This window comes from Delphinapterus leucas, chromosome 1, assembly GCF_059928025.1.
Source record: "Delphinapterus leucas isolate spDelLeu-1000000601 "Yukka" chromosome 1, BTC_Dleu_Yukka2, whole genome shotgun sequence".
NCBI lineage: Eukaryota > Metazoa > Chordata > Mammalia > Artiodactyla > Monodontidae > Delphinapterus > Delphinapterus leucas.
Window position 1 is genome coordinate 168,033,372 of NC_143129.1, and position 12,531 is coordinate 168,045,902.

General features: G+C 36.9%; 1 protein-coding gene across 27 annotated transcripts in view; it reads right to left on the bottom strand.

The window, feature by feature from the left end:
* The window catches only part of EPB41 (erythrocyte membrane protein band 4.1), a 199,073-nt gene that overhangs the window by 122,087 nt on the left and 64,455 nt on the right, over positions 1-12,531 (bottom strand). For 17 of the 27 annotated variants that reach the window (XM_089897550.1, XM_089897478.1, XM_089897474.1 and 14 more), the window contains exon 2: positions 660-1,117. In XM_089897550.1, coding sequence (XP_089753676.1) covers positions 660-1,117 — 458 coding nt within the window. Of the gene's footprint in view, positions 1-659; positions 1,135-12,531 lie in introns of all 27 variants that reach the window. The other 10 variants (XM_089897515.1, XM_089897496.1, XM_089897576.1 and 7 more) reach the window with 1 other exon arrangement.

Sequence of the window (12,531 nt, forward strand, 5' to 3'; positions counted from 1 at the left end):
GAGTTACAGTACTAATATTTTCTCATGATTTTTGGACAGATGACCAAATTCAAAAATCATATTTAGTTTACACTGTGACACAATTAAGGCTCCACCCAACTACTATATATTACAAAGGTGATATAAAGAGCTAACTTTCCTCATCTATATCCTACACTCTGTGGGAATATGACCTAGTTGGAGAAAATGACAAAGATAAGGCAGACACGGTTCAAACTTATCACACACCTCTGGGTGGTCTGAATCTATCTCATGACTTTTATAAAGACTTCCATAAAAGGACCATGTTTGCTGATAAATTACTCCATTTCTAATAATTCCACCAAAATAAACTCTAAACCACTTCACTTTCTTCCCACCCACCTCCCCCCAGCCTCATTAAAAATCCTGGACTTTTTGCATTATAATAGCAAAATGTAAACTCGTTTGATACATTTCTTTTCTTTCATTTTCTTTTCTTTGATTTATGTCGTGTAAGTAAGTATCTTTCTAAAAATCAAGTTACCACTGACTACATGAATTTCTTTAGAGCAGAAACTCTGAAGCATCATGTTACTTATCACTAACAACTGGCTAATAAGAAATAAAACCAAATGTTCTTAAATGAAAAGTAAAGTGTATAACCTCCCTTCACCTCCCACACATTCACACACCCTCACCTGTGTTTCTGCACTGCTTAATGAATGAAGATCCAAGGATGGGTCTGTTTTGAGCTCAGGCTCAGGAGCTGCAATCGGGGCCTTTAAAATGATCTCTTCGTCAAGACTGGCTCCAAATTCTATCTCTTTATGACCTTCACCTTTCTCTTTCGCTGACTCTACTTCTTTGCCTTCCTCCTCAGAGACCTGAGATTTAGGCCTTTTGAGAAATGAGGAGAACAGCCGTGACAGGCCCCTGTTTTCTGATGTCCGCTCCTTGTTCTTGGTCAAATCTTCATGTGTTGGAGTGTCTCCATTGGATGTTTTCAGCTTCTGCTCACACTGATTATCTCCCTCGGCTGCTGCTTGAGGAGTCTCTTCCAGCTGAGTTTCCTGTTGACCCGAGTTTGTGGCTCCCTCACCCTCTTCCTTCTGTTGTTGCTGCTGTGGATTTTCAGCCTCAGCCACTAAACTCTTCTCTGTTGTCATGACGTTGCTATTAAAAAGAAGATGGAAAAGGGGAGCTCTTAGAAGCAAAACACATTACTGAAGGCAAAACCCTCACTTGGGTCAAGTGTGCAAGAATTAATATTTTTAGGTGTTTAATCAGCAACAGACAGTACTCCAGTCCATTAAACATAAGACTTTCCATTAAAGCACAAAAATATCTTACCTATACATCCTGGATAAATTATTAATGCCTTGACTTGCTAAAGTTATGACATAGAGAAATTAGCTTAAAATAGTACCCTCTGAAGCCACCTTAGTGAAATGTACCATATTTTAAATTCAAAGCTCAGAACTGGACATAGCAAATACATTTTTATCCTTCCTAAAAAAAAAGATGTTATTTATACACTGTCCTTTGAGGGTATCAGTCTTCAGGTGCTAGATTTGCAGGAATTATATGCAAAATTCTCTACACCCCAAGAGATAATGGGATTAAAAGGTTCCCCAACTCTTTATTATTCTATTTCTTTATATTTCTCAGAATGCATAGACTTCATATTAAGAACAGAAATGTAGAATTCTGTTCATTTGTTATCAGACTTGACAACAGCAATGACAAGTATACAGTTAAAATAATCACAAAAGAATTCCTTAGGTTTTCGTGTTACAACAGTAAATTACAGCCTCTTGCAGAAGAATACAACTTTAAGTTCTTTAAGACCTTTCTTCCTTCTGACAAATATGATTTTGAATGCTCATCATTTTTAAGAGTAGCAGTGAACTATTACAACAGAGGAAACCAGAGAAATAATAGAGAAAAAGAAACAAAATAGAGAAGAAAAATTTAGAAAGCAAATGTTGATTCAAGTATAAGAGAGGAGAAGGCAGGCTGTAGACCTCACATATTTCAAACTTGTTGGTTTCTAGCCTCCTGATCTCAAAAATCCCAGTATTATTAGTTAAGCCACATAATAATGGCAAAGAGCAATGTCACACCTAGTTTACTAAAGGATAACCAACATACAAGGGAACTTTTGAGCAATTTGACTACTGATGGCCTTACACTTTGAGTCACTGCTATACCTAAAAGTACTCCACTCAAAAAGCAGCATTTACATTGTCTCTGCTTCTGCTCCATACTATTTAGATGAAGTAATTTCATTTGGATGTTAACAATCCGAATTAATGAACCATATTTAGCTCATTCCCTCCTCAGGCCCTTTACACTTGCTGTTCTCTCAGCCTATGATGTTCTTCTCCTAGATATTTGAAAGATGGCCCTCTCCTCATTACTATGTCTGCTCAGATGTCACCTCTTTAGAAAGCCCTCCCATACACACCCTATCTAAAATAATGGCCCTTACTCCTCTAGATGGCCTCACAGCACCTACTGTACTTATTATTATTTACGAATATGTTAACTTTTTTGTTTACTGGTTTATTGTCTTCCATTCCCCCAGCTAAAATTAAGTTCCATGAGGACAGAATGGTCCCTGGCACATTATACGTATTAATAAAAGTCTGTTGAATAAATTAATTTCAATTGAATATACCTGACAAATAAAAACTGCAAAGGTGTTCTCTAAATTATTCGAGTAAATTTACTTCAAATGCATAGGTCCTATGCTAGGTGCCTGGGATACAACAGTAAACAAAACAAAACAAATAAGGTCTCTGTCATCATGGAGTTTATATTCTTGATTCAACTTTAACCAGTATAATGAAAGAAAATTTAAGAGAACTCTTATTTACAATATGAGTGAAATCTAAATAATTATGTGTAAATGGAACAAAACAGTGAAAACAACGGAAGGAAGTTAATGGTACTGAGAGCTATTTCCGTGTCAGGCCCCGGGTAAGGGATATTATCTACATTATTTAAATTAAGCCTTTCAACAACCCTGAAAGGGAAAGAGGAATTGCTTAACCTCATAGTTGAGGAAACTGAAACTCAGAAAGTAATTGGCCCAAGGTCACACTGCTAGTAGGTGACAAACCACTATAAGTGGTATTGAAATAAATAAAGGTATATTAATAAAAGGAAAAGCCTTTATGTGAGCTCTTACTGCTGATCTACTTAAATTATTTTATTTTGAGAATTAAAAATATTTTAAGCAATAAAAATATTTACAAAAGCATATTTTCTAGTCTCTTCTATTAAGTCATCAAAATTATTCTGCGCTAATAAAATAATCAATTCAGTCTTTATAACATCACTTAAACATTTACCAACCAATACACATTCTGAATTTGCTACCCTTGAGTGAGGTACACTTGTACGTAAAAGAAATAAGCTTGTTTTCAATTCCTCCTTATATTAGGAGTAGGCAATTGATTTTTCCAAAATTCTTTTTCTTTAATCTCCAAGTAATCAAACTTGACCCAGAAAGAAAACTTGGATATCAAACCACCAGCTATTCTAAAAGAGTAATGATTTGATTTGAGAGCACCAATTTACTTCATACTTCCTTTGCAAAAATAAACAGAGGACAGGCTGAGAACTGAGCACTATTTTCCATGGATTTCGGATATGACTTTATTATTCACCTTCCTGAAAAGACACAGAAACCATTTCTATATTAAAATTTTCCTATACAACAGACTTTACAACAAGGTCTCATAAAGATCCATAAAAAAATTACAAATCATTTGGGAACATTTTAGCAGATATGAAAATCACTCAAACCTTACTTCTAACAATCTTGTACTTGTACCTTTCAGTAAATAAAGAGTATTTTTCTTGTGTTTTCAATATTTTCTTATCATTGAAAAAAGAAAAAAGATCTTCTAAGGATATTCCTATAATTGCTTTCACATGAAAGGGTGTCATCTCCAAGAAAGTAGCTGAATGAGTACTCAGTTGTTTAAAAAATACACACACACAGATGGTAACAATCTGTATGCTATATGAATGCTTGTTAAATTTTAATGTGCATCGAATCACACAGTAATCTTGTTAAAATATAGATTCTTATTCTGCAGGTCTGGAATGCGGCCTGAGACTCTGCATTTCTAACAAGCTCCCGGATGTTGCCACTGCTGCCGGCCCACTGACCACACTTTGAGTAGCAAGGCAGAGAAAATCATTATTTCTTTGGAAACATACTCAAAATGCCTGAGAAACAAAGATGGCAAAAAGCTACTTTCAGAAAGTGAAATATGAACAGTGAGAAATACTTGACACACAAATGCTCAACAAATGCTTGCTGAATTAATGAATGAAGCATGGGCTTCCCTGGTGGCTCAGTGGTTAAGAATCCGTCTGTCAATTCAGGGGACACGGGTTTGAGCCCTGGTCTGGGAAGATCCCACATGCTGTGGAGCAACTAAGCCCATGGGTCACAACTACTGAGCCTGCGCTCTAGAGCCCAAGAGCCACAACTACCGAGCCTGTGTGCCACACCTACTGAGGCCTGTGCACCTAGATCCCATGCTCCGCAACAAGAGAAGCCACTGCAGTCAGAAGCCCACGCACTGCAACAAAGGGTAGCCCCCGCTCACCACAACTAGAGAAAGCCCGCACACAGCAACAAAGACCCAACACAGCCAAAAGTTTTAATAACAATAATAAATAAAATAAATTTTTAAAAAATGAACGAAGCAAAGAATGCAACATATTATTAAATGTGGAAGCTGACGATTAACATTTTTTTAGAACTCGTTTGGTGCTTAATCAAAAGTTAATTGAAATTTTTAACCACAGATCTGTGGCAATTTCAAGTTGTCTATGCAGCCGTGACACTTGCCTAGAGTCAGTTTCTGTGTATCTCTATTGATATGCTCTCTTTGCCACATTTAGGAAGGAATGATCCAGTCATATGAATTAAGAATTAAAGAATAACATCTATCAGTGCAAAACCAATACATTTTGCCACATAACTGGACATATGTAAAAAACAAGCTGAATACAAGTGAAAAAGAGATGAGAACACAATATAAGGAACAAGCAGAAGGGCAAACAAATTCTCCCAGAACATATAGAAACCAACCTCAGGTAATATAAATGCAAGAAAACAACCAGGAAATAAGACAATGCAGATTCAGCAGAGATGCTACAATTCAGTCTATGCAAGGAAAAACAGATAAAAATGAATTATTAAGGGCAGTTTTCACGTATGTTCTTTCCAGCCATGCACACATGGGTAGCAATGCATTTAGTAAGTGTCACAAGAGCAAAAGGAGGTGGGGTGGGTGGGGGATATAAAAAATGAAACTGATAAATCAGGCAAGTATCCCCAGTTAACTCTGAGACTGATCAGAAATAAACAAAAAATAAATAGCAAAAAGAAAAAAATCCTATGGGCCATTTACTAAAAGCTCAAATAAACTCATCCTGACAAATCTGTTACACATGCAGCCAAGTTCTCCACCTTACAAAAGACAGGATGGGTAACCAGAAAAAAAGGCACAAAGAAGTCAAGCAGCAAAGACAGGATAAATGCTCTACAAACAGGCCCTTCCTTTGTAAATGAGACTATTTTTCATTCTGGATCCAAAATCCAAAAGGAGGTATCTATTTACTTAATGTCAGAAAGAGGTCTTCTGATTTAAAAAACAAAAAAATCAGCACAGCCATGAAGACAAAGTGATGAGTTCCCATTCCATCTCAATCCTAATCCTCCAAACCCTAGGAATTATACCCCATCTGGTATCAAAGATACACTTGTTTTAACAGTGTACATCTGTTGACTTCAGGCAAATCAGAGCTTTAAAAACCTGATACTGAGCAGATTGCAAGGGCCAGATGATATCTTTCAACTTTTTTGTATCTCTTTCTAACATTACTATGGTCAGTTATCCACTAATGTTTAAGTGGAAAACTTGGTAAAAAAAAAACAAACACTACGGGCTTCCCTGGTGGCGCAGCGGTTGAGAGTCCGCCTGCTGATGCAGGGGACACGGGTTCGTGCCCCAGTCCGGGAAGATCCCACATGCGGCGGAGCGGCTGGGCCCGTGAGCCATGGCCGCTGAGCCTGCGCGTCCGGAGCCTGTGCTCCGCAACGGGAGAGGCCACAACAGTGAGAGGCCCGCATACCGCAAAAAAAAAACAAAACACTACAGTTTGGCACCACTAAGAAAATTTCCCTTACAGTCACCATTTAGGGATAAAATTTAATAATTTAATTATTGGTAATACTCCTCAAATTAGCTCACTGAACATCTATCAGTGTTTACTGGGTGCTAATCATGGATAAGGTTTTGGCTCAGCTATTTGAGAGGGACCCAAAAAGGATAATATACAATTCTTAAGGAGATAAGACATATATACAAATTACTAAAACACAAGGCAGTACCCGGTGCTTAATCAGACAGGGCCTCATGAGTGGAACCAGTTAAGCACTAGAGAAGTACAAAGTAAGTACTTTCAACTAGAGTGATCACAAAAGGCCATGTGGAAAGGTCGCTTTTTAAGTTATGCTTTGAAGGATGAGTATAAGATGTCAATACAAAACAACCTAAAGTGCAAAGGACAAATGAAATTCCAGATAAGGGACTGAACTGGCATTAGTACAATACTGTAGCTATTCAAGAATTAGCAAGTAGTCCAGACTGGGTGATATAGGGCTACAAAAGGGAAGTAGAAGGAAATAAGGTTAGATTAGTTGCCATTTAAAATTAATTCTAACTGAAATAATAATAATAGTAGCTACTTTTATTAAGTACCTACTAAACACCATACATTATTCTACACACTTTACCATGTTATCTTAGAACCATTCTATAAGGCAGGTGTTTTCATTTCCCAGATAAATATCAATAAACACGTTCTGGGAGGTTAAAATTTTTGCCTCAGATCACAGAAGTAAGCCCATGTTTTAATGAAACTATTAATATACTACAAGCTGGTGATTCTATTGTAAATTCCCAGTATAGTGTCTGTCTTTCCAAATCTTGGTATTTCTACCCCACTGTTCTCTGCTAAAGAAAACCCTATCTGGAACCCTCCCACACTGTTGGTGGGAATGTAAATTGGTGCAGCCACTATGGAAAACAGTATAGATGTTCCTTAAAAAACTAAAAATAGAGCTACCATATGATCCAGCAATTCCACTCCTGGGCATCTATCCAGAAAAGACAGAAACTCTAATTTGAAAAGATACATGTACCCTAATGTTCATAGCAGCACTATTTACAATAGCTAAGACATGGAAACAACACAAGTGCCCATCAAGAGACAAATGGTTTAAGAAGATGTGGTATAAATATACAATGGACTATTACTCAGCCATTAAAAGAATGAAATATTGCAGCAACATGGATGGCCCTAGAGAATATCATACTAAGGGAAGTAAAGACAGAGAAAGACAAATACTATATCACTTATATGTGGAATCTAAAAAATAATACAAATAAACCTATATACAAAACAGAAACAGACCCACGGACAAAGAAAACAAACTTATGGTTACCAAAGGGGTAAAAGGGAAGTGAGAGAGGGATAAATTAGGAGTACTGGATTAACAGATACAAATTACTATACAAAAAAATAGATAAGCAAGAAGGATTTACTGTAAAACACAAGGAACTATATTCAATATCTTTTAATAACCTATAATGGAAAATAAGCTGAAGAAAAAAATATATATATATATAACTGAATCACTTTGCTGTACACCTGAAACTAACACAATATTGTAAATTAACTACACTTCAAAAAGGAGGAGGGGGAGGGGGAGAGGAAACTCCTATCTGTTAAGAATTTATGGACAGGCTTTCAATCTGGCCAAGACCACCTCTATTCCCACCAATTTCAAGTCCCCAATTCATGTACATATTTCTCTTCCCATGGAGTGTATGTGAAGATGGAATGGGGAGACAGGGAAAGACAGGCAAAGAAAACAGATTATGAAAGGACTTGAATATCATGCTAAATAATCAGACTTTATCCTGAAGGCAGTGGAGAACCACTGAAGGTTTTTAAACAGGGAAGTGGGTAAACAAAGTGAAGGCAGGACAGACTAGAAGCAGAGAGAAACTCAACAAACGACTGGGTAAATTCAGGTTATCAGTGAATAAATTCACAATGGGAATCCCTAGGGAAGCTGAAACCAATACTGGGCAGAGAAACTTGAAAAGCCTTGCAACCAAGGTTTAAGAGCTACTGTTGCCCTTAGTTTCTCTAGCTTATTCTCATTAGCATGTTTCTCAATAACACAGTCAATTTCATGTCTGAGCCCAAAGGTATTTTTATAGCATACTTCCTTGACCCACTCTGATAAATGGCTTAGTAAAAGAGGTCTAGCAATAGAACCAAAGTAGAAAAGAGAAGGGAAGAGAGACAGATACCTCACAGGCATCTCAGTACATGCCCAAAATTAAACTCTTGATTCTCTTTTTCCTATCCCATTAACTGGCTTAATCATACCATCTAGTAGCTCTAACAAGAAACCTGTCATCCTTGGCTCAGCCTTCTCCATTTCGCTTCCCAATCAAATCCATCTGTTAATCCTATAACCTCCAAAATAGAATTAGAATCAGTCTACTTTTCCCCTTCTATACCACTACCATGTTTGTGCAAGCCTCTTTCACTTCTCCTTGTATGCTCTCAACACCCTCACCTTGTTCCACTTTCCTCCTAGCCTCTATCCTATAGTCATACTAGCCAAGTGCTCTCCTGGCTTAAGTCATTTGTGCATGCCATTTCCTTGGACTGGAATACACCCCCACCCCCTGCAATAAGGCTGGTTTCTTCTTATACCTCAAGATTCAGCTTGAATAATTCCTCCTCAAAACAACCTTCCTTGACTGCCCTAATATCTACATAAGTCTCCCCATAAGTCCCTTCCCCAGTTCTCTACCCAGTACCTATTTATTTCCTTCACAGTACTTCTCTCAATGTATATGAACATACTTGTTGTTTACCTGTCAGTGTCTGTCTTCCCCAATCCACCACCTCCAACCACACTGCAATATCCATGACAGAAGGACTGTTTTCCCTTCCATGGTATACCTAGTACTTAGAACTGAACTTGTGCTGCTGCCTAGCACAGAACCTAGTATCTAGCACAGAACACTGTAGATATTCAATAAATATTTGTTCAGTAAATGGATAAATATAAGGAAAAAGAATAACTTAGGTTTAACCATATCAATTATACATATACAGGATGGATATTATTCAATTTGACAACAGTTCATAAGAAAAGAATGTTAAGGTCTTGAGTGAACACACTCCAACAGAGATAAAATTCTAAAACAGCTAACAATCTTTAGCTGCATTGCTAGACTTATAGTGACCAAAGCACTCATTTGACTCTTCAACATGTATTTTCTGAGAATGTTACAGTGTTCTAGGCAATATGGTAAGCAGTAGGGCTACAACAGTGAGAAAGACAAACATAGTCCCTGACCTCCTGGGCTACACTCTCCATCCAGAAGATCATGGAAAGTAACAATCGCTCAGTTCTCATTAGTTATATTACATTTTAAATCTTACATTCAGCTCTGGGCAGTTTATTTTAAAGCAGCGGTCTCCAACCTTTTTGGCACCAGGGGCCGGTTTCGTGGAAGACAATTTTTCCACAGATGAGGCGGGGGTGGGGGGGGTGGGGGGCGGGAGGATATGGTTCAGTCAGTAATGCGAGTGATGGGGAGCGATGGGGAGCGGCAGATGAAGCTTCCCTCTCTTGCCCACCACTCACCTCCTGCTGTGCAGCCCGGTTCCTAACAGGACGGGGACTGCAATCAGTCCACAGCCTGGCGGTTTGGGGACCCCTGTTTTAAAGAAACCAGAATCTGTCCAAAGAAGAGATATAACATAATGATGGAATTTGAAACCATGTCATAAGGTAAATAATTGAAAGGTATTAGGATGCTTAACCTAGAAAAAGAGAACAGAGAACAGGGAAGTGATTGTTGCCCTCACAAATTTCAAGAGCTGCCACATTCTATGTGATTCCTAAGAGCAAAACTCAGATTAGTCAGTGGAAATTACAAAGACGCAGTTTTCATTTCAAAATAAAAGGAAGAAATTCCTAATAATTTGAGATATCTAATAATTTAATGATCTTCTTGGGAATGGCGAGCTTATTATCACTGGAAATATTCAGTCAGAAGCTGAATGACCATCTGTCATGGATGCCAGAGAAAGGGTTCTTCCATTAAGTGGGTCCTTGCATTAAGTGACCTCTAAGGTTCCATGCAATGCTAAGATTTTACAGATAGGAAGGAAGGTAAGGAAGAAAATAAAAGGGACATTAGAATAGTGATGCAATTGGGTTATTTTTTAAAAGGCTGTAGTATAAAGTCAGTTACCATTTGGGTTAGGAGAATAAGGGGGAAAAAAAGGATAAAAGGCCATTTTACTTCTCTAATCAGAAAACAGAATCCAGTAACATTCCTTCAGACAGAAAGAAACAAATGTTCAAGTATTGAAGTCTCAGAAAATTAACTAGAAAATAGTTTGTTGCCCAGTAAAATCAATCTCCTCAAAATGCAGGAAAGTGTCTTTCCATCGTAACTCAATTTAAGTATGCTAATTAGCACTTCTAGAAAAACAGGATAACCATCTATGTAAAATATATAAATGGTAGTTTAAAATATACAAAAGAGCTTCTTTGTGATTCTCCCTTCATCCTCCCAAAATTTTTTGGACCTTAAACTACTCCTTATGTGGACTATTAAAGAATACTTGCCACACTGAGTGAATCAGGAATGTCACTCAGCATGAACATGCTGTTTTCAACAACTTGATTTTTAATTTAAGTCATTTCCATGGTGACTAACACCATTGAATCAACTCATTCAAAGATATTTTTAAATAAACAAACTCTTACTCATCTCCTTCTAAGAAGACCAAAATACTGTATGCTCTCTACTTCTCTACAGAATTCAAGCTTGGACTTAGAAGATGTCTAGACATACTCTGAAAGTATACCACCTGGGCCCTCCCAGAAGAATGCACTATCCCCGTGATTACTAGGCATCACTGAGGAAGATGTGAGACCAAAACATTCATTTCCCACAGAACTGAGTTTTACTCTCTTTAATTGTCAAAATGTGTTAGTTTAGCCATTCTGAATGGAAACCTTTATTAAATGGATAATGTGCTTCCTTGATTCATTTAAAAAACCTATAGAACATATTAAACCTTTATTGACTTAGTCATCATTATGAATCTCAATTACTATGCAGCGCTAATGTCCTCAAGGGCTATTTTAAAGTCTATAAGGATGGTGAGCTCTGCCACATGGATTCCTGAGTACTGCAGGGGTTGTGTGTGTGTGTGTGTGTGTGTGTGTGTGTGTGTGTGTGTGTATCTGCCTTTAATAGTTTTCCTGTTTGTTCATCTGCAGAATTAGCTTATATTTCTTGCTGATGTCAGGATGGTCTGCCAATGAGTAGCTTCCAACATCTCCTTTTCTAATCTGCTGTTTGTTAATCTACCATTGACTAGGAAGACAAATTGCCAAGTGTGTTAAAATTGTGTCTAAAATAAAAGAAGTGCAATGAAAGAGTAAGACTAATGCTTCACATTATTCACTGGAATAATTTAACACGTGGATTTTGTGAAATCTATTTTAGCCCTTCAAATATAAGCCACTTCCAGGTTCCCATTACATTGTAACTAGTTGAGACTGTTAGATAAGTGACCTTCAGATAAATCACACCAATATAATGACCATTCTCTTTCTTTACAAGTAGAGATCAAAAGCTTTAATGCTGTTATTCACATAAAGTGTTGTATTCATATAAACTCTTTTGGAAAACCAAAAACAAAGTAACAGTTTAGTCTGAATATGTAACAGAAAAGGAGGAGAACTATTTAACAGCATCAAAAATCTCAAGGTAAATACAAATAAAACCTGAAAATTTCTAGCTACCCAGGGAGTTTAGCTAAGCCTATGGAACTTTTCTTACACTCTTGTTTCTATTTTATTATCTTAGAGCCAATTTTATTTTATTATCTTAGAGCCAATTCAATCTAACAATACTTACTAATTTTAAACTCAAGAAATTCCCTAAGATTTATTATACTAGTAAATTTCACTTTAACCAGAAAACTATGGTATAATAATTAACATCTGATTAGAGTATAAATATGAATAGAAATTAACATTGGATCATGGGTTGCATTAGCAGACATTGTGAAGACTGGAAAATAGGCTGTGGTTGTCTCCCACTATTGTTAAATGTGAAAAATATACTACAGTCTACCAGAAGATAAAATGCTTTCTCACGCTGTTTGGCACAGAAACAAGATTCAGTTAATGATGGACTATTTCAAATAACCTACTATTTGCTAAAAGCATTCAATAAAATTACTGACTATGCTTGATGACATTTTTGTCTCTCAAAAAGGATGTGTCCTATTATTGTGTACTTAATTCTAAACAATAAAGAATAATTTATTGGTGACATGAATGTATCAGGAAACTTGGCAGAAAATAATAATTTCACAAAGTTGGTGGGGTTTTTTTTGTGGGTTGTTTTCTGGCCGCCC